The 22245-nt window shown below is 47.6% G+C and overlaps 6 protein-coding genes across 6 annotated transcripts; 3 read left to right on the plus strand and 3 right to left on the minus strand.

Annotated features, from left to right (window-relative positions):
* Window positions 1-585: 585 nt before the first annotated feature.
* Window positions 586-2280, plus strand: P175DRAFT_0507422 (putative sphingosine kinase (SphK); the record flags this gene model as incomplete). The annotated part of the gene is made up of 3 exons (XM_040898268.1): window positions 586-739; window positions 820-876; window positions 965-2280. The coding sequence occupies 3 exons, from the start codon at window positions 586-588 to the stop codon at window positions 2278-2280; spliced, it is 1527 nt and encodes a 508-aa protein (XP_040753993.1).
* A 527-nt stretch (window positions 2281-2807) lies between these two features.
* P175DRAFT_0473825 (ribosomal RNA processing 1 family protein) lies at window positions 2808-4182 on the minus strand (the record flags this gene model as incomplete). The annotated part of the gene is made up of 3 exons (XM_040895188.1): window positions 3965-4182; window positions 3798-3905; window positions 2808-3677 (listed from the first exon to the last, which is right to left on the minus strand). Exons 1-3 carry the CDS (start codon window positions 4011-4013, stop codon window positions 2809-2811), a joined length of 1026 nt encoding a protein of 341 aa, XP_040753994.1. The 5' UTR covers window positions 4014-4182.
* Window positions 4183-5059: 877 nt separating this feature from the next.
* Window positions 5060-10161, plus strand: P175DRAFT_0529669 (uncharacterized protein; the record flags this gene model as incomplete). Its single annotated transcript, XM_040899708.1, has 11 exons — window positions 5060-5942; window positions 5997-6048; window positions 6102-6118; window positions 6175-6745; window positions 6795-6878; window positions 6925-6984; window positions 7056-7245; window positions 7298-8728; window positions 8779-9179; window positions 9239-9864; window positions 9938-10161. 11 exons carry the CDS (start codon window positions 5060-5062, stop codon window positions 10159-10161), a joined length of 4539 nt encoding a protein of 1512 aa, XP_040753995.1.
* Window positions 10162-10947: 786 nt separating this feature from the next.
* P175DRAFT_0529670 (ubiquitin domain-containing protein) lies at window positions 10948-12074 on the minus strand (the record flags this gene model as incomplete). The annotated part of the gene is made up of 3 exons (XM_040899709.1): window positions 10948-11082; window positions 11179-11953; window positions 12028-12074. 3 exons carry the CDS (start codon window positions 12072-12074, stop codon window positions 10948-10950), a joined length of 957 nt encoding a protein of 318 aa, XP_040753996.1.
* A 746-nt stretch (window positions 12075-12820) lies between these two features.
* Window positions 12821-15395, minus strand: P175DRAFT_0473835 (putative G-patch domain protein; the record flags this gene model as incomplete). The annotated part of the gene is made up of 2 exons (XM_040895189.1): window positions 14954-15395; window positions 12821-14870 (listed from the first exon to the last, which is right to left on the minus strand). Exons 1-2 carry the CDS (start codon window positions 15166-15168, stop codon window positions 12821-12823), a joined length of 2265 nt encoding a protein of 754 aa, XP_040753997.1. The 5' UTR covers window positions 15169-15395.
* Window positions 15396-16920: 1525 nt separating this feature from the next.
* kin1 (putative serine/threonine protein kinase Kin1) lies at window positions 16921-20307 on the plus strand (the record flags this gene model as incomplete). Its single annotated transcript, XM_040898269.1, has 3 exons — window positions 16921-17544; window positions 17676-18303; window positions 18371-20307. 3 exons carry the CDS (start codon window positions 16921-16923, stop codon window positions 20305-20307), a joined length of 3189 nt encoding a protein of 1062 aa, XP_040753998.1.
* Between the last annotated feature and the right edge of the window lie 1938 nt (window positions 20308-22245).

The raw sequence follows: 22245 nt of genomic DNA on the forward strand, positions 1-22245 counted from the left end.
CCCCGAGTGCATCCCGTCAGCACAGTCTACTGGCCTGTGGAATTGGATAGAGATGAGATTTATGTTTGACCATTGAGCTAACCCTACTGGATAAACCCATAAATCCGACATTTCCTTTCCTCCTCTGTGATCCGTCGGAGTATATGGGATCCCCCTAAATTTTCTGACTGGATTCTTCTCACTTCTACATGAGTAAATGCATGCGGATGTTGTCGGATGTCGGGGGACAGAGACCAAAAACGGCTAAATTGGCCTCTATTAGATGGAGAATAGATAATAATAATAGATAATAACCATGTCAGGTAAAAGCTCGTGGTTCCTGGGAAGGGAAACCAGATCCAACATCTCAATAATTATATCATCTTGACTTCTTCCATCCTCGTTGCTTCTGTTGCTTCTTCTTCCTCCTCTTCTTCTTCTTCCCACTTCCTCCAGCCACACAATTCTTGCCTCTTCCCTACTACCATCTTCCTTCCCTATATCCTCTCTCTCGTGATATTCCTAGCTCTGTCTTATTGCTTACATCTATTCAATTTCACTGCTCTTGCGGCCTCTCCCTATGTGCTTTGCCTTCTGCGGAACAAAATGTCCTCCCCTAACAGCAATCTCCAAGATCCCACCACCACCCACCACCTCTCTCCATCAGACTCTAAGTGCCACTTACTAGACCATGACTTGACTTTGATGGTGGGGCAATCGGTCTCCCTCACACTGGGAAATGACTCTCTTTTGATCGTCGGTATGTTCCATGTGTCTATGATCAGCACTCGAGCGTGGCACGGTTCAGTCTAGACTAACCCGTCCCCTTGTCTGCTGCAGATGAAGGCGCCATGCGCAAACCTGATCGTACATGTTGCGGACTGTTCCCTAAGCCAAGTATTTATTCTCTTCCCCTCTCGGTCCCCGCTCCCCCTGTTTTGTTTCTTGTTTTCAAAATTAACCCCCGCCTGTGCCCTGCTTTTAGCAAACAAGGTTACCCATTCCATCTCGTTGTACAATGTCCTGGACGCCGACCTTTCCGCCACCAGTTTGACCATCACATATGCGGAGCACTCGGGTAAAGATGACGTCGCTGTGAATGCGCTGCAATATCCGATCGCTGAAGACGAGACAATAACTGCGAAGACGTGGACGGCCAATTTGATCAATCTTGCATACAGAAATGCGCTGCGCCATAAGCGACTCAAGATCTTGATCAACCCATTTGGTGGAAAGGGAACAGCGGCCTACTTGTATCGGACATATGCGGAGCCGGTTTTTGCAGCCGCCCATTGCCAGTTGGATGTGCAGGAGACAACTCATTCTGGCCATGCCACCGAAATCGCCGAGCAGATAGACATTGATGCATATGATGCTATTGTATGCTGCTCTGGTGACGGCCTCCCATATGAAGTCTTCAATGGCCTTGCAAAGAAACCCAACGCCGGGACAGCGTTGGCAAAGATGGCTGTTGCGATGTTACCTTGCGGCTCTGGAAACGCAATGGCGTGGAACCTCCTTGGAACCGGCAGTATTTCTATCGCAGCTCTGACCATTGTCAAGGCTTTGCGCATGTCTTTCGATCTAGCGTCAGTCACGCAGGCAGGAACGCGCACACTGTCGTTCTTATCGCAGTCTTTTGGTATCGTCGCAGAATCGGACCTGGGGACCGACCATGTCCGCTGGATGGGGGCTCATCGCTTTACATACGGCTTTCTCGTCCGTCTCATGAGCCGAACAATATATCCCTGTGACCTCGCCGTAAAAGTGGTCATTGACGATAAAAACGCCATTAAGGAACATTATAATGCCTACGCAAGCGGCGCTGCCGTGACCTCCTCTACTGAGAATGCCACTGAGCAATCCGAGGGGCTTCCTACGCTTGAATACGGGACAGTCCAAGATGATTTGCCCAAGGACTGGGAAGTCATCCCAGCAGAGACGATAGGCAATTTCTACGCTGGAAATATGGCCATAATGTCCAAGGATATGCCATTCTTCCCAGCCTCAGTCCCGAACGATGGATTGATGGATGTCGTCATGATCGATGGGACCATCAGCCGTGCCACCAGCCTCAAGATGATGACGGCAATCCCTGAAGGTGGGTTTTTCGACATGCCAGACGTGAATATCCACAAAGCAAAGGCGTACCGACTCATTCCCCGAGAAAAACAGGGATACATCAGTGTTGACGGCGAGAAGATTCCCTTTGAAGCCTTCCAGGTTGAGATCCATCAAGGCCTAGGCACCGTTCTGGCAAAGTCCGAACGCCTGTATGAAACACCAGGACCCAGGCCGTAATCTGTTTTCCGTCATAGATGAGGGGCCGAGATGACCTAGTTTATTCCCTGATTTCTTTGTGCTTTTGTTCTATACATTATTCTTGCTATTCGTGGTCTTCCCGCGCCGTGATGATACCCTAATGGAAGACTTTTCTGAGTGAAATAAGTACAGCATGCTTTGTTATATATTTTTATTCTTGAGGTATGAGTTCATTCACTTAGACTTGATTGTTTTGGTTTGTTTTCAGGTCGTATCTATATGATTATTAGGTAGAAGTATATACATATAAAAAAAAAAAAATATATATATATATATATCATATTTATATCCTCTCCTAAAGCTGTTCTCTATGAGCATAGAGAGGTAATATTAAATAAATAGATAGACATTGATATTCAGTGATTGTTCATGTACAGCTCAGTATAACTAGTTATATATATACCTATATGTAAGCCTCAATCTTTATCTATGTAGGAAAGTACAAAAAAAAGAATTTTTTTTTTCTCAAAGAATAAGATATAATAATGATTCACATCACATTACCTCCTACTCATCTCCAAACCCACCCCATTCCTCCTCACTTTCCTCCTCGTCATCACTCTCGACCTTGTTCTTCCTCTCCCTCCACCCCCACTCAATCAACCGTTCATCCTCCAACGTTTCAGCCGCCCTCATGCGCACAGGCTTATACGGACTCTCCTTCCTCAACTTCTCAATCGGACGCAGCAAAAGCTCAACGGGGACATCACCCTTGGGTTTGCGACTCCGCTCCTCTTCCTCACTCTCATCAAACTCCAGAACCTTCTCGAGCTCGTCAACCCAGATATCCAGAACATGGTACCGCAATCCATCCGGGCCATGGGGCATGGGCACGTAATCGTTCTTCTCATCAGCCGGGGGTTGAGATGGATCAAAGTTCACAGGGCAGAGAGGGCCTTCTTCAAGAATTGTAATGTACGATTCTAGGGCGGACCATTTACCACCGTGATTGCCACCCGGGGTAGTTTGCATTGTTTCATTTTCTTGTTCATCTTGTTGTTCCTGCTGCTCTTCTTCTGCCGGTTCGTTCTTGGCTGAAGAGCTATTCCGTTTCTTTGACTTTGCGCGTTTCTTTGCGGCGGCTGTCTCTTCTCTCTTCCGTTTTCTGATCCCCGCGGCGGTGGCAGAGTTGCCGCTGTTGTTGTTGGCGGAGTTCTTGAGAAAGACCTCGAAAGCAACACCGATATAGCAACGGATCAAGTGGAGGTACTTATCGAGTCGGAGGCGGTCGAGAGAGTGGAAGTCCCGGCCAATGGTGATCCAGAATGCGCGCAGGAAGCGGTGGACTGTGGATCGGGGGAGGGTTGGGACGAGCGAGTAGGATAAGTCGCGGGCTAGAGCTTGTTGGGTGAGGGGACGATCGGAGTGGTAGAAGCCTGGTTGGATTTTCATATTAGTTTCTTCTTCTTCTTCTTCTTCTTCTTCTTCTTCTTCTTCTTCTTCTTCTTTTTTTTTTAGTCCCCTTCCTCCGATCTTGCTCTAGGATGGGGCCGTACAGAAGAAAAGGCCCTTCCAGAGTTTTAGCAGCTCGAGCAGCGACAGGTCGGTTCTGGATCGCAAGAACAGTGTGAGGGAGTTAGTGGCTTTGTCGCGGATTTTTTTGTCTACGGTATAGTTAGCATGGGCTGGTGTATAATTGATACCCAGAGTGGAAATGGCATACCGCTGGAAGCGAGCTCCCTTACAAAGGGAGTCTTTTCGATATCGACCATGGCGTCGTCGGATATCTGGGGTATGGTTGGCAAGTCGTTGGCACTGGTAATGAGGACTGCGCGAAGGGGAAGGATAGAATTGCCCTGGGGTCAAGTTGAATAAACCTTTGCGGTATTAAAAAATACAAACAAGGCGTCTCGAAGCCCCGATCTTGAAGATAGAAGAATGATTGGAGGGAATGTCGCTGAGATTGATCCCATCGCGACTATCATGTAACTTTTTTTTTTTCTGTGTTTGCACTGTTTGTTTGGACGGGGCGGTGAGAGTGGAGCATTGTAATTGGTTTTTGTTTACAGTAGTAAATTTGATCACTGAGATGTACTGAAGTCTGAGGTACCTACTCCGTACTCCGTACTCTCTACCTAGGTACTTAGCCGATCCCGACTCAATCTCACCCAATCTCATTCTTGACTGCAAGTTGAGGGTAGAAAAAGTTTACAAACTTGGCATTTGTAATGTTGTTTTTATTCTAGTATACGGGGCGTAGTAACTTTAAGCTACCTCCTGTACGGAGGAAGAAGCAACCCTGGGCCACTTGCGTAGTCCCACTCTACCGCATCCGGTGACATCTACACCAACCGTGGACTCATTCATCAGTTGAGACGAGGAAAGCTATTCCACATTTTTCAGATCTTTTCGCCGGATTACTTTTGGTTACACCACGGTTTGGAACGATTTCCCCCATGACATCACGACTCCCGCTTTGGGCGAGTCGCAGCTCCGAGATCCCTCAAGCTCAGCGTATCAACAACCACGGTTCCTGCCAGAATCCCAGCTGGAGCTGAGTCCGGTACTTCTCTTACGGCGCTAGATCTATTTGTCCCCAATGCTCTTCTGTTACATAGATCTTGATATCACATGATGCCGGGGAAAAGCAACGGGAGAAGACCGTGGTGGAACATGTTGTTCCTGGAGTTTACCGTCCCCTACCTAGGCCCTAGAGATTTTCACTCAGGCTCGTGATATGTGTTTTTCTTCTTTACCGTCTCTCGTTCCATCCTTTCTTCCTCTCAAATTCACACATTGTCCCCCCCCCCCCGGTTAAATGGCTCTAGACAGAGAATCTAGCGAGAGCTCGCAGCCGAGCTCGGCTCACCAAGATGAGATACATGAGGAGAAATCCCTTCTGCGGCGAGAATCGAATGTTGGATACTATGATAACCCAGTATTTGAGGAGATCAACTCCGAGAGGAAGACCGAACTGGCTCGCATCGCATCCAACTTCCACAGGCGTAGCACCGCGGAGTCGGGGGTGAGCAGGAAAACCCTCGAAAGGAAAGATACAATCGATGAGATGAGCCTTGACGACCCGGTCTTTGATCCTACTAGTGATCAGTTTGACCACTACAAATGGGCTCGGATGATGATTAAACTGAGAGACAGGGAGGGTATGCCTCGACCTCCATCCACTGGCATTACATTTCAAAATCTCAATATCTCCGGCTCGGGATCGGCCCTTCAATACCAGAATAATGTGGCATCGCTCTTTATGGCCCCCTTTCGGCTCAACGAGTACTTCAGCTTCACGGGAAGCTCCCCCGAGAAGCACATTTTGCGAGATTTCAACGGTCTTATCCGGAGTGGCGAACTGCTGATTGTCCTAGGACGACCGGGAAGTGGTTGCTCAACCTTTCTGAAGTCTCTCTGTGGCCAATTGCAGGGACTGAAAATTTCGAAAGAGTCACACGTCCAGTACAATGGTATCTCTATGGAGACCATGCTCAAACAGTACAAGGGAGAGTTTCTTTACAATCAAGAGGTGGACAAACACTTCCCTCACCTGACAGTGGGCCAAACTCTAGAGTTTGCAGCCGCAGCAAGGACTCCTGAGCACCGATTGCAAGGCATTGACCGACAAAAATTTGCCAAATACATCACTCAGGTCGCGATGTCCATTTTTGGTCTTTCTCATACTTACAATACCAAAGGTAACACGGATTTCTGTGATAACTTTGCCCTCCGGCTGCTAACAATCCCTGTAGTTGGCGATGACTACATCAGAGGAGTGTCCGGTGGTGAGAGAAAACGGGTTAGGTTAGTCTTCTTGATGATTTCAATACTTATGCCCAGCTAACTTTTGTTCTCAGTATTGCAGAGATGGCCGGTAAGTCTAAGCCCATGAATTCGACAATCTACTGTGCATTTTTGAGACTCTATTAGTTACGGGGTCACCGTTCGGTGCATGGGACAATAGCACCAGAGGACTTGACTCTGCAAGCGCTCTGGAATTTGCCAAAGCATTGCGAGTTTCCGCCAATATCGCCGGCACCTGTCATGCCGTGGCAATTTACCAGGCTTCGCAGGCAATATACGACATCTTCGACAAAGTAATTGTTTTATACGAAGGCCGGGAGATCTACTTCGGACCATGCAGCAAGGCAAAAGAGTACTTTACCAACATGGGTTGGTATTGTCCACCACGCCAGACGACTGGTGACTTCTTGACTTCGGTCACCAACCCTCAAGAACGTCAAGTGCGAGAAGGAATGGAAAACCAGGTCCCGCGGACTCCCGATGAGTTTGAGATTTATTGGAAGAAAAGCCCCGAGTTAGCTCAGCTTGAAAGGGAAATTGCCCATCATGTGGAGGAGTTCCCCCCTGGAGGAGAGTCGGAGCAAGTGTTTAATCAGGTTAAACGGCACCGACAGGCCAAGCACGTTCGACCAAAGAGTCCATATGTCATTTCCATTTCAATGCAGGTAAAGCTTTGCACCATCAGAGCATATCAGAGGTAAGTCTTTCTTAATATGGATTCTGGTAAATTGACTAATGACTTGCAGGATTTGGAACGATAAACCGTCTACTTTGACAACAGTTATTGGTCGAATTGCGATGTCTCTTATTATTGGTTCTATATACTACGGGTAATACCTTTCAGCTCGTCCTATAGCTATGTTCTAATCTGCATAGGACCCCAAACGCCTCTGCCGGCTTTCAAAGTAAAGGAGCTGCTCTCTTCTTCGCTGTTTTGTAAGTGCACAATATGCGGCAGGCCATAATATACCTACGGAAAAGAGGCTTGGTGCTAACCCCATACCTAGGATGAATGCCCTCATTAGTATTACGGAGATCAACTCGCTTTACGACCAACGTCCCATTGTAGAGAAACAAGCTTCCTATGCTTTTGTACATCCTTTCGCGGAAGCATTTGGGGGAATCGTGTCCGATATTCCGGTCAAATTCGTAGCCGCAGTGGTATTTAACATAATCTTTTACTTCCTGGCTGGATTGGTATGCCCTCCATATCCTTACATCATATCATGTCCATGCTAATGAACACCAGCGTTATGAGCCCTCCCAGTTCTTTATCTTCTTCCTATTCACCTTTCTTAGCACGCTTGCGATGTCGGGAATTTTCCGGACTCTTGCCGCCTCGACCAAGACCCTTTCCCAAGCAATGTCTATGGCTGGTGTGATAGTGTTGGCTATTGTCATATATACAGGGTTCGTGATTCCAGCACCTCAAATGGCTCATATTCCCTGGTTTAGCTGGATTCGGTGGATTAACCCGATCTACTACACCTTTGAGGCTCTAATTGCCAACGAATTCCACGGTCGACGCTTTGAATGCTCGCAGTTTGTACCTGCTTATCCTAGCCTGAGTGGAGACTCTTTCATATGCTCTGTGCGTGGTAGTGTTGCCGGTGAACGAACTGTATCTGGAGACGATTACATTTACTCCCAGTACCGGTATACGTACGCCCATGAATGGCGAAACCTCGGCATTCTGATTGGATTTTGGATTTTCTTCACCGCGCTGTACTTGATTGCAACTGAAATCAACTCCGAGACTTCTTCGAAGGCTGAGTTCCTTGTGTTCCGCCGTGGTCATGTTCCAGCTCACATGCGCAACCCTGACAGGAAACAGGGAGATGGCCCCAACGCAAACGTTGTTCTTGCGGAGAGGTCCGCAGAAATAGCGCCAGACACCTCTGTAATTCCTGAACAGCACAGTGTTTTCACCTGGAGAAATGTATGCTATGATATTCCAGTTAAGGGAGGTCAACGGCGTCTTCTTGACAATGTTGCCGGATGGGTTAAGCCAGGTACACTTACAGCGTTGATGGGTGTCTCTGGTGCTGGAAAGACTACTCTTCTTGACGTCCTTGCGAAACGTGTTTCTATCGGGGTTGTGACGGGCGATATGTTCGTTGATGGAAAACCGCTTGACAGTAGCTTTCAACGGAAAACAGGCTATGTACAACAACAAGACCTACATCTTCCAACAAATACTGTAAGGGAGGCCCTGCGCTTTAGTGCTCTTCTACGACAACCAAAGTCTGTCTCCAAGGCAGAGAAATACAAGTATGTCGAGGAAGTCATCGAAATGCTTAATATGCAGGATTTCGCCGACGCAATTGTTGGAACTCCAGGGGAAGGATTGAATGTCGAGCAAAGAAAGCTATTGACAATTGGTGTTGAACTTGCTGCAAAGCCTGCTCTGTTGATCTTTCTTGATGAGCCTACCAGTGGTTTGGACTCTCAGAGTTCCTGGTCAATTTGCTCCTTCTTGCGCAAACTTGCAGATCGTGGTCAAGCGGTGCTTTCTACGATCCATCAACCCAGTGCCATGCTCTTCCAGCAATTCGACCGCTTGTTGTTCCTGGCAAAAGGAGGAAGAACTGTCTATTTTGGGAATATTGGAGAGGAATCGCGTACCCTGCTCAATTACTTTGAGGCAAACGGAGCACGGCCGTGTGCTGCATCAGAAAATGTCAGTATCATCTTTGTCATGTCGACCTTGTACGTACTAATATTAAACAGCCCGCCGAGTACATCCTCGAGATCATTGGAGCTGGGGCCTCTGGCAAATCAGACAAGGATTGGCCAGTCATCTGGAGCGAAAGTCCTGAATTCAGAGAAGTTCAGAAGGAGATTGACCGAGTTCATCAGGAAAGGTCCGCAGCTCCAGTGGAGGAGAACCACTCTGCACACCAACAATACGCGATGCCATTTGGTACTCAAGTGTGGTATGTCACCCACCGAGTGTTTCAGCAGTATTGGCGTGAGCCGGTCTACATCTGGGCCAAGTTGGTTCTAGCTGTTGCTTCCGGCCTCTTTATTGGGTTCACTTTCTTCAAGCCGAACAGCTCGCAGCAAGGATTCCAAGATGTCATCTTCAGTGCCTTCATGCTATGTTCCATTTTCTCAACCCTAGTCCAACAGTGAGCTTCTTTCTTCCCTACTTCCCTTCCTACCAGATCAGTACTGAACAAACTACCAGGATCATGCCTAAATTCGTTGTCCAACGATCCCTCTATGAAGTTCGTGAAAGGCCCTCAAAGGCCTACTCCTGGGCCGCCTTCATTATCGCCAACGTTCTTGTCGAACTCCCCTGGCAGATTCTCGCTGGAGTCCTCTCCTGGGCCTGCTACTACTTCGCCATCTATGGCGCAAACCAAGCCGCCAACCGCCAGGGTCTAATGCTCCTCTTCGTGGTCCAGTTCTTCCTCTTCACATCGACCTTTGCGACATTCATTATATCTGCCCTCCCAGACGCCGAAACAGGAGGTACCATCGCTACGCTTCTCTTCATCATGACCCTGACCTTTAACGGAGTCATGCAGCCACCATCCGCCCTCCCAGGCTTCTGGATCTTCATGTACCGTGTTTCCCCACTAACCTATCTTATCGCGGGCCTCACTGCGACAGGCTTACACGGCCGAGCCATCCAATGCTCTACCGATGAATTGAGTGTATTCAACCCACCATCAGGACTCAACTGTGGCCAATACCTGGCTCAGTATCTCCAACTCGCGCCAGGACGACTTTATAACCCATCTGCGACACAGGGATGCGAATACTGTTCTCTGCAAAACGCAGATCAATACCTTGCTGCTTCTAATATCTGTTCGTTTACCCCTCCTTCACTTATTGGCCTAGCCCGAGTCCCATGATCATAGCTAATTAAGACTCCGAACAGACTATAGCGAACGCTGGCGGAACTTCGGAATCGGGTGGGCCTATATCGGATTCAATATCATAGGCACCGTCGCACTGTACTACATCTTCCGCATTCGACACTGGAACCCTACGTCATTGATCCGGGGCATTAGAGACCCAGGGAGGCTTGTCTGTCGGGTGTTCAAGAGGCGTTCTGGACAAACCCCAAAGGGTAAGGAGGCTGATAACGGGAGACTTTACTAATGTTATGTTTGATTGATGTCGATATGTTAAGAGGTGGGATATTATTTTTCTTTCTTTCTTTCTTTCTTTCTTTTTTTTTTTTTTTTTTTGCCTGGCTTGATAAATTTAGTTATTTATGCTTGGTAGAAGTACCCTTCTTACATAATTAGTCTTGTAACTATCCAGCTTGACTGAATAAGATTTGACTGGATATTTCGCGTATTGTTGGTTCCCAGGCTCAATTAAACCACGAGGGAAAATCCTGTTAGATACTGCATGCAGGTAAAGCTGATATAGCTTTGGAAAATACCATGGTTTTAAAGTGTTTGAAAGAACCTTGTAGATTTGATTTGATTTGATTCAAAATTACAGTTATTCGAGTCTGGACAGATCAGGTTCGAGATGGTGCGGTGCGGTGTGGTGTGGAACAGACAACAATCAGGATAGATCAAGGTTACATGGACACCATAACACCAGGGATATCACCAGAAGGATACATGGGTAAAAAGTAAGGTAAGCTGAGGGCAAAGGGGGGCAATAAAATTTTAATGGAAGGAGAGAGAAAGGAGAGACAAAGAAGTAAAAGAAACAGCTAGAAGGGGGGGGGGGGGGGGGGGGTATTATGCTATGCAAACAGAAACGAAACGCCAGAAGCATTATTAATGACATTAGGAGCGAGGCCACCAAGAACCTTGAAGGGGACAGGGAGGGATGGGATAGTCAGTTCTCGTAACTGGATAGCTACTTGCTGTAAGAATCAAAGCCGATGGATGTCTCCCGCTCATAGGGTTAAAAGATGAGGATATATCATGAAGAAAGAGGCCGAGTGGCAACCAGAGCGTTTACAACATGGCCCGGTTTCCAACCCTGGTCAACGAGCGGCGTCTGCTCTTTGAGAATCTTGCCTAGATAGGCGATTCTCACACGGTGCATCCTAGAAATCTATACCACATATCACACGTGTCAGTTACACATACTACTGGCTTCGCCAATGGGGAAGGAACGAAGAAATGAAGTAGAGAGAGGAATGGAACATACCCCCGCCTCCTGTTGCACCTTCCTCGCAATAAACCCAACATTCTGGGACTTGGCAACCGATATAACAATATCCGGTCCACCGCGATCACTCAGACGTGCCTTAACAAGGATCAAATCCCGCTCGCTAGTTTTCCCCTTCTCATCTCGGCGGCGCTCACGCTCAACATCATCCGCGATCAACTCATCTCCTGATGCCTCATTGAGCGAGAGTTTCCCATCGTCCGTTTCAAAGCCCACATCCACGTCGTCATCGTCGTCATGATCGTCCGTCATTGTCAGTCTCAATGACCGCGCAATGTTCTCGGGGTCGCTCACGATACACTGCGGTAAACGATAGAGCGCACCCTGTTCATCGTAACAGCCCTGGCATAGATCACCTGTGGGAACAGTAATCCCCGCAGCGTCGATAATACTCTGAGCAGTTACCAGGTCTCCTACGCGCATAAAAGAGAGGGCGACTGAAAGAGCGGTCCAGACTTCGGGACGACCTGTTACCCGGGTCTCGAAGAACTCCTTGCGTTCCTGGTCAAGCAGAGCGCGGGTCCATCTCCGTCGCTTACTGCGCCAGATGTGGCAACGGATGGGGGCGTTGAAGTGTTCCCCGAGAGGGAGATTGTGGGTGGCGGCGGAAGGCTGGACGAGGTGCGACGAGGCAGCGACTGGGCCGGCGGGAGCGATGGTGGATGCTACTGGATGATGATGATTATGCGATGATGGGTGGTGAGCGGGTGGTGCGGCCGTCGCTGGGTCAGTCTCTTCTTGGGTCGCATATTGGCTATTACGCGACGAGGACAAGCAACAACCCTTGTCAGGACATATTAGATTGATTGATTATGGGAATCCAGATACACAGCAAGTAGATTGGTAGGAAGAGCGGAGGTGGAAATGAGAGGCATGCAGGCAAGAAGAAACCTTGGAAATGGCGGGGATAATGAAGCTTACCATGTTTAATGAAGAGAATCAACTCCATCAGTCACAGCCTGGAGACATACCACCAACAGGAGGATGTGATGAGTTGAAGAAGAGAAGAAGAGAAGAGGAGGAGAAGAAGGGGAAGAGAGATGAATGAAGGAAATGAATGAAGGAGGGGAGAGAGAGGGAGAGAGAGAGGGGAAAGACAGAATTGATTGCAGGAGAAAAAAAGCCGCGTGTCGAGTGAGGATGGAATGACGCCGCAGTGAAGGAATCAGTGGCAAGCTTTATTATATTTCTCTCTCTCTCTCTCTCTTCATGTATCATAACCTAGCAGGGTGAAAGAAAAAGAGGAGATCCAGATCGCGTGCTTTATTATAATTCCTGGGAAGAGCAACTGATTACCCTCATTTCCAATTCTTACAGGAAACTCCCATGGTTCATAAAGCTTGACTTTGGTGTCTCTCCACCTTTTTTTCTGACCAGTCTTTGCTCACCGTCTTATACAAGTCATAACTTACCTACAGCACTACAGCGCATCAACTCGAAATCCCCTGTATGGGGACAGTCAGAGCGCTTATGCTCTCGAGAAACGAGGCTGACCTACACCGCGGAACTCCTCTATCTATGCGGGGTTGTTCTCTATCTTACCAATCTATTGTTCCTTGGGGGGAAACAATAATGCCTCGTAGGATTGCTTTTATACGCTATTACGAAGCATTCGGATTATTTATTCCTCCTCGTCCTCCTGCTCTTCATCGTCGCTCCCAAAAATCGCCTTAAATACCGCTTCGCCCGGTCGCTCCCCCTCAAGTGCTTCGTTGCGCTCAGGCTCAGTCGCCACTGGTTCTCGCTTCTCTACCTGCACTGGGGACCCTGCACTAATCGTAGTAGTGGGATTAGTGTCTCTGCGGGATGATGATAGCGATGGTGAAGCTAGCGGGCCGTCCCCACGGGCCTCGAGGAGAAGCTGATTCATGACATCTTGTGACACCAGCTCCCGGGGACGCATATTGCTCTGGTATCCTGCAGACTGGAAGCGCCCCCCCGATGAGGATGATGAGGATGAAAATGGAGCGTTTGACCCCCCACCCAAGGGCTCACCCGGGTCAAGCTGCACATGGCTCGGGGGTTTGATGTTGAACCGTTTACACAGTAAACGGGTGGGGTAAAACGAGATCGTAGTGCGTGTCATCGGACCGAACATGCCGATTTTGGCAGCGGCCACGGCAGGGTCCTCAGGTTTGTCAGTAGATTTACTGAGGAGTGCATCCGAGGGTGACCCGGTCTCGTCTGAAGAACCCTTGGGGCCCGAGGAGGCGGATGTAAAGCGTGATGCCATTACCCCGGATACAGGCTTGAAAACCTCTGCTGCACGTGTAAACTCATGGAGCTCCGTGATCCATTCGTCAGTGCTGGTCCCGGGGACCCGCTCGGGTAGGCTGTCACGAAGGCCAGCGCGGATTTCGAGAAATGTTCGGTAGCGCGCTCGTTTAGTTTCGTCGTCCGAGTACGGCATCCATCCGCTAGCTGCCCGTGTAAGCGCTTGCACGGCCAGCTGCTTGTCCAGTTTCGGGACAATATTCCACAGCTCCTTGCGCTTCTCTGACTCGGAGAGTTTGTAGCCTTCGGGGGCTTTCTCGTTTAATGCAGGCGGTAGGTCTGTTCTTCCAGTAAGCCTGGCAATCTTCTCCCGACCTTCAGGAGTCATATAGTCGAAAATGGACTTTGCAGGCAATTGATCTTCTCCAAGGAGTGCAGCCCTAGATATAGGGTTCAGGGTCGAGGCTCGAGCTGCCTCAGCGGGAGAAACGTAGTTCGATGCGTCTCTCTCCTTTGAAGGCGTCTTTTTCGACTTCCAGTCTTTGGGGATCTCGGGAGGTGCGTATTTCTTCTCTGAAAAAAGTGAAAGACCTAAGGTCCCATCGGTCAGGAGGAACCCGTCCAAAGGTAAACGTCCGTCATGACATTTGCGAAATCCTGCGGCAGTCTTGGCTGCAATAGTCTTCTTGGGGATGAAAACCGGTTTGTTGCTCAGAAGCGGATTAGATGCGCCTAGTATAGCCTTCAGATCATCTGCCGGGTTTCCCTTTTTCTTTTTCTTATCCCCTCCAATAACCCGGTTGTAGGAGATCTGAGGACCCAGTGAGTACGGGTCTTCATCATCCGATCCGGTGTCATTTAAGACTCCAACCCCGAAAGCCCCTGACCGGGGCCCTTGCGCTTTCGCCTTCGGTTTGCGTTGAGCTATCAGCCGCTGCCCAAAAAACGGATCTGGTTCTTCTTCTTCTTCAGACTCGGGTCCATCTTTTCGAGTCCCAAGACGGGCCTCCGCTTCGAATCCAAGTCCTTTGTAGTCAGTCTTGTGTATAAAAGCAACCATCGGGGGATTCTCCGGCGCAAACAAATACGTCTTGCCCGCTGCCTCGCCAGTATGAATAGCTCCATCTCCGAGATCTGCTTTCCTCCTCACTTTCGGGCCAATCCCCTGGCCTTCCCTCCACCCCATTTTCTTCATTAGCTTAACACCAATTGTTTCCCCCGTCGTTTTAAAGATATCCATCAGCCCCCCTCTCCGAACCGAATCCGTAGCCGTCGACCCAAACCCAGAAAACCCATCGGTGGTACGTAAATTGCGCGCTTCTTCCGCCTCCCGAATATCCTCCTCGTCCATGAAATCCTCCGGTCGCTGCTGTGGCTTATCCTTGGCCCTGTTCTGGCGCGAGGACACAAAGGTTGCGGGGGTCCATCCTTCCTTCGAGCCGACGGTGTTGAAATACCTGGAGAAGAAGAAAAACAACAACAACAACGAAGGACCACATTTAGTGCGCTGTCCCAAAAGTTCGATGAATCGTGAGCTCACCCGGCACTAAATCCACCGGTAAAGGCGCCATGCAAACGTTTCCTTCCTCGGTCATCCGTCACCTCCTGCTTCCAGATCGGTACGTAGGATCCATCGTCCCTAGCGGCGGCGTCTAGCGGAGGGAGAGGAGTACCAAAAAACGCGTATGGGGATTGTTGGGCCTGGAAATCGGCTTCGAATGCGGCGCGGGTCCGTTTGCTACTCATGCTTATCATGCAAGCTGGAACAGGACAATGGACATCACGATCTGTAAATGGGTCTTGTCAGGTCGAGAGAAATTCGGTAGGGGACGTACAGTAGGTAGTTGGCATGTAACTACTGTACTGTATTGTGTACGTATGTAAGCGTACCTGGGAGAGCGGTGGATGGAGTCAGGAATGCTCTAGTTAACAAGGTCTAGGCCAGTACTGAGTGGGGACGAAGAAGCTGCAAGGAGAGTACTCTGTAGACATAAGATAGTTACATTCAAATGGGTGAGGATGTTTCAAACAGATGCGGATATGTGACGACTAGAAATGAGGGAGGGTGTTGCACCGCCACAGTGGCTGGAACATTCCCCAAACTATAACTACATACAGAGTACTACAAATTTTGGTAGATAGTTGGAAGTACACCCATAGTGCAAGAAAAACCTACCAGGATCAAGAGATTCTACGTTACACAACCTAGGCAGACATATAGGGAGAACAAAAAAAGAGAAAAGAAACCAGAAAAACCAAAACTGCTGGCTGGTATCCTCTTTGTTTCCCTGGTAAACGACTCCAGAGACACATATATATCTCTTGAATGTGAACCTAATTTGCCCAGGCTCGCCGGAAGAAGTGTCTACCAATGCCATCAGATAATAGAGATAGTTTTAATAAAGGTTCTTACTTCTTCCTCTCTGCTTCCTACTGTCTCCATTACTCTCTGCTATATTGGTTCTTCCATTCTAAAGCTTTTTAAACTATAACATATTTATTACTAGATGAGAGCTGGATTATAGTAAATTGCATGATCATCCTACCATGATGGAAATATTTTTATACCTAATAATGGACTTATGGACATCACCATTCACACGATCCTAGATAAATAGGCTGAAGTATCGAGTAGCATTTTATGCGGCGCTTGACCAGGCCAGTTGGAAACCATTTTCGGTGTTGTTTCGGTGGTGAGTTGAAACAGACTGGAGTTAAGGTGCGAAGCTTACTGCTAAGAATTATAGGTGGAAACACAGCCATTTATGGCCTTAGTACCTACATATAGAGTAGTGGTTATTTTCAGCATTAATTTCACAAGTCCTTAAGGTCCTATAGAAGAGAGACTCTCTCCAGACATGTGATATTTATCTTACTGGATAACTAGTAGTCTTTATAGCAGTACATCATTAAATAAGATAATTATACTCTTAAAATAAAATATAACAATCTACTCTGTAATATCATTATCATATAAAGTGAAATAAGCTAGTTACAGCCCCTAGCTTGTTCTGGCTTCCCTGGCTTCATGTGTTTCTCCGCAGCCGCATCCATCGATTGACCCCAGTCAACTCAGCTCTCCTCTTTCTTTACCTTCTCTTTCACACAACATTCCTTTCTCTCTCTCTCTCTCTCTCTCTTTCCCCCCTCCCCCCCCCTTTCCCTTCCCCTCCCCTTTCTCCATCCTAATCTTTATTTCTTTCATCTCTTCTCGTCTCCTTTTTGTACATGGGGTTGTTGTGACTTGTTTGTTTGATGTGGACGCTCATTATCACTTTCCTTTCGGGCTCTCGTCAGCAAACTCCCTCTCTCTCTGCTCCCCCCCACCCGCTCTCCTCCCGACCGGCCACTTCAACGGCTTCGTCCATTTGGGCTTCGTCCACCTACCCCCCTCCCCAAAACTACGATTTCGCGTCAATCCTATCATAGACGACGTTTTCTCTCGGGTGTTTCAGGTTTGCATTGTTGGGCTCTCACTCTTCCTTTTAATTCCCTTGCCCATACGTGATGTCCACCACTGCTCCCTCGTCTGCCATCGCTCGCAGCCACTCAACCTCGTCCCGCCCACCGTCTTATGGGACTGCTACCTCCGACATCCCTCATCGGACTCGAAGTGTCGCTACTAGGCCCGCGACTGCATCCCAGTCATCCACGCAATCCCAAAGCAACTCCTCCAGTCGTCATTCCTATTCTAAATCCCAGTCCTATGACCGCCGACCCCCTACTAACCACGCGGTTTTCGACAACATAGCCCGTCGGGACTTTGAGTCCTCCCGAAGTGCCCAACCGGTCTCCTCTCGTAGGGATTCCTCGAGGGAACGTTCCCAGGAGCGCCCATCGACTGCCCACCGGGCCGAATCTTCATCACATAAACACCAAAGAAATCTCTCGGTCAAAAGCCATCAACGGGACAGCATAGATATGGCTTCCGCAGGGCCCGTCGTGCCAGATGGGGGTGCAGGTCACCACCAGACTGCTTCAGGGAATCACCTCCACCCAGCAAACTCCGTTCAGTCTAAACGTCGCACAATGATCACTACCCCGACCGGTCAGTGGGCGCTAGGAAAAACTTTAGGCGCGGGAAGTATGGGTAAGGTGAAAGTGGGAAAGAACATGGAAAGCGGGGAACAGGTGAGCTTTTGTTTTTCTCTCTTTCTTTCTTCCTCCCCCCCCCCCCCCCCCCCCCCCCTTTTTTTTTTTTTTCTTGTCAGATCCAATTTCGCATTACATTTGTTTTTAGTCGGTCCTAATCGCCATGGTAGGTGGCTGTCAAGATTGTGCCTAGGCAGTCGACCGAGGAACATCGAAACGCACGCGAAGCCGAACGGGCAGATCGCTCAAAGGAGATTCGAACTGCCCGTGAAGCCGCAATTGTCAGTCTCGTGAACCACCCCTATATCTGTGGCATGCGTGATGTGGTGCGGACCAATTATCACTGGTACATGCTTTTTGAACTTGTCAACGGTGGTCAGATGCTTGACTACATCATCTCCCATGGCAAGCTGAAAGAAAAGCAGGCGAGGAAATTTGCCCGCCAGATCGTCAGTGCGCTCGATTACTGCCATCGCAATAGCATTGTGCATCGTGACTTGAAAATCGAAAATATCCTAATCAGCAAGACTGGCGATATCAAGATTATTGATTTTGGTCTCAGCAATCTTTTCTCTCCTAAAAGCCTTCTCAAGACATTCTGTGGTAGTTTGTACTTTGCCGCTCCGGAACTGTTAAAGGCAAGAGAATACACTGGCCCAGAGGTGGACGTCTGGAGTTTCGGTATCGTCCTCTACGTTCTGGTTTGCGGAAAAGTTCCTTTCGATGACCAGAGCATGCCAAAGCTCCATGCAAAGATCAAGCAGGGCGTGTTTGAGTATCCTCCTGGGCTCTCAACAGGTTAGAACCCTTCTCCCCAAAACATGGAAATACCGGAAATCATGTTAACAGTCCTTTTTCTCGCTAGAATGCCGCCATATTATCTCACGCATGCTGGTGACAGACCCCAAGCAGCGCGCCAGTTTGGCCGAAATAATGAACCACCCGTGGATGAACAAAGGATTCAGCGGCCCCCCCGACAACCACCTGCCCACCCGTGAGCCGTTACAACTTCCATTGGATCCCAACGTTGTCGAGAAGATGACAGGCTTTGATTTTGGTCCATCGGATTACATTACCGCACAGCTCACTAAGATCATAGAATCGGAAGAGTACCAACATGCTGTGGCAGTCAATTCCCGGGAACTACCACACCCAACCCATTCTGACAAGAAGCGCGGTGTGTTTGACTTCTATAAAAGACGAAACTCAGCTAGCAGAGACACTCTTTCGGCACCTTCGGCCGAAGCTGTTCAACTGGGGAATGATCCCTTGAACGCGTACAGCCCCCTCCTCTCTGTATATTATCTTGTGAAAGAGAAACTAGACAGAGAGCGAGGAGAGTCCAACCCAGGAGCTCTTGCCATTCCCCACGCTCCTAGCGACGCCATGCTCCAAGTGCCCGATCTCCCGGCCCCAGAAGCTGCCCATACCAATCAGTATCACGTCCCTGGAGAGAAAGACACATCAAGAAGATCTCGTCCCCGGGCAAGAACACATGGTGATGACGATATCACGCAAGGCATGAAAAATATCAACCTCATGCCTCAGCACGGACAAGCATCTCTTAGCCCTGCTGCTTCCCAACCAGAAACCCCTGCCAAGAAGGAAAGCGCGGCTGCAGGTCTTTTGAGACGCTTTAGCACACGGAGAACTAAAGACCGTAGCCGTGATCGTGAACGGGGGAGACTTACAAGCCCCCATGCACCATCTCTCAACATACAACCGCCTGCAGATTCTGCGTCTCCACTGTCTAGAGGATTCAGCATGCGGAGAAGCCGTCGCGCAGAGCCATCGCCAACTACTATTCCCTCGGCAGGCAGTCAGCCCCAGCATCAAGACCTCCTTAAAGCACCTGGATCGTCGGAGCCGGCCTCACGATCCAACAAGTTCCTGGAGAGGTCAACCAGTGTCAACTCAGCTGACTATCGCCCACGACGAGCTCGCCGGAACGACCCCGATGCGGCCAGTCAACCACCGCAGACCAGTGGCTCAGAATACTCGGCTGTACAAAAGGAAGTAGTAACACCTGGACAGGAACCGAAGGTGTTGACCCGCACACACGCCACCCGAACCATGTCTCTTGGCCATGCACGGCGTGAGAGCATACAGGCACGCAGGGCCCGACGCGATGCTGCGAGGGAGGCAAATGTTCCCGAAGAGACTGATGGTGAGGTGTCTGGAGCAGGCGCTGCCTTGGAAAGTGCCAATGAAGAAGATTTATCCAAGCCAGTTTATCTGAAGGGTCTTTTTAGTGTCTCAACTACCAGCAGCAAGCCGCTTCCATTTATCCGGGCAGATATAATTCGCGTCTTGAAACAGCTTGCTGTAGAATATGTGGAAATCAAGGGAGGGTTCAGTTGTCGCCATGCACCCAGTATTGACCTTGAGAAGGTGGTTGATATTCAACCTCCGAGCCCCGAGCGACAAGGCCAGGTCGCTGGTCACCGTCGCCGTATCAGCTTTGGAGGTCTGCTAAATCACGATGACCCCCGAGAGGAGGTTCGCAACACGCCTCGTCGTCGCAACCGCGCACCGGATCGCAGCTTTGTTACTAACTCGGAGGGGTCGGATGAATATCTTGGCAGTCGTGAAAACAACGTATCCGTTGGGGATCGAGTCATGGGGGAGACAACAACCCGGGTTCAAAGTGATACTGGTGAGAACCTTATCCTCCAATTTGAAATTCTTATTGTCAAAGTTCCTCTGTTCTCTCTTCATGGTATTCAGTTTAAAAAAGTGTCTGGAGGCATGTGGCAGTACCGGGAGATGGCAAAGAAGATTTTGGATGCTCTAAGACTCTAATTGCACCTCCCCCCCTTCAAAAAAAAGGCCTTTGTAACCTATGACCTTATACATGAATCATGTCTATCAGTGAAGTTATCTACTGTCTAGCACAGTCTGATCCATGAAGCATCTATACAAGCATGACTTTTTTTTTTTTCTTTATTATTTTCTTATCTCCTTTCTTTTTCTTTTTCTTTTTCCCCCTATAGTTCTCTTTGTGCCTGCATGATAATTAACAGCTTTCGGACTACATCTTCATTGAGCTGGCTCATTTTGCAAGATACTGGTTTTAACATGGTGTATGTTAGAACCTCACACTAATTTCAATCAGGTCTTCCCCTTCATGTGATTATTAGCCCCTTTTGATTTTGTATATCTTGATTTGAATGTGTTCTTCGCCCTCTGATAATGTAATTCCTTCCTGCCTAACCTGTGTGGTTCGCTCTGCTTCGTGTGTAGCAACAATTAGAGATTATCCCCTTGACTTCCATGTATGTACATTGGCCTGGTTTTAGTCGAGCTCCATTAATAGAAAGAGGGCAGAGATAAATTTATCAATAATAGAACAGTCTACAGAAGTATCTGACTAGGTATACTACCTAATTACCCAGTATATATTATGTAGTGTGGCGGGGTCGTCTAGTTTCAGGGTAGTCAGGGCATAATAATATTCTACTGATTCAACACTAGACTGGCACAACCCGCCCAAAGAACCCGACCCTAACCCGACCCGACCCAGGGTTGGGCGGGTGTAAGCGTCTCGCTGGCGAGGCGCTTGGGTATTGGTAGTGTTGGGAAAGGAAGCAAAGCTACATAGAGTTGTAAGAGCATGCGATTCGGGCAATATGTCTAAACCATTGGACCAAAAGGTCACTATGATCAGACCTGATATCTGATCTACCCGAATCCCACCTTATATACCTAGTAATCAATTGCCTTGGCACCAGTGCACCTAGTGCATGCCATGACAACTATCTCCCTTCTTGAGATAAGGCTTGACCGCAAGCCAACTAGCATATATTTAGTAGGGACCCCCAGCCCTAAGCTAAGCTAGGCTAAGCTAAGGACTGTGAGCAGGTATCCATGCCTTTCTGCCCACCTAAACCACTACCTGCTTTAGGTGCGCCACATATTCTTCACAATCACACATTCTTTGCGATTTTTTTAATATTTAAAGCTATATAATAATAATAATATTAGTAATTAAAATAAAAAAACTCTCTAGCTTTTTTAATATATTTTATATTATTAATTCCTCTTTAAATTAATTTTTATAAGTATAGAAAGAGTAAAGAACTATATATTTTCTTTTTTTATTTTACTAACCTTCTCTATTTATATTTAGTATCTTTTATCTTCCTATCTTTAATTAATTAAATAGTATTATAAACTCTTAGAACCCTATTATTAAATAGATTTTTAATCTAGTACTTAGTATAAATCTAGTATTAAGACTCTTATATAGCCCTAATCTTTTAAATTACTTCTTAAGTTATTTTTAGCTCCTCAAGCTTCTCTACCTAATATTAAAAGAATTTTAATATATTCTACCTTATCTAGTTAGATATCTTATCAAGTTCCTTTATAATCTTTACTTAATTCTTTAGAAGAGCCTTTATTATTACTAGAAGATTATTTTTAATACTAGAGGATAATAATAGTAGTAAAAATAAGATTTAATAAAGATTAATTAATATATCTAGTATATTTATCTAATTTACTAGTTTTTTAATAATTTTAATATTATTAATTAATTAAATATTATATTCTTTAAAAGTATCTTAAATAATTTATTATTAAAAGATCTAATTATAGATTAGCTAAATAATCTTTAAGAACTCTACCTTCTTATATAACTTACTCCCTTATTAAGATAGCTTATTATTCTTAAGGTAAAAATTAGTCTTATAAGTAAGAAAAGGTTTTCTATTAAGAGATTAGTGTCACGGCGACCAT

The sequence above is a fragment of the Aspergillus ochraceoroseus genome (assembly GCF_002846915.1).
Source record: "Aspergillus ochraceoroseus IBT 24754 chromosome Unknown P175scaffold_2, whole genome shotgun sequence".
NCBI classification, from domain to species: Eukaryota; Fungi; Ascomycota; class Eurotiomycetes; order Eurotiales; family Aspergillaceae; genus Aspergillus; species Aspergillus ochraceoroseus.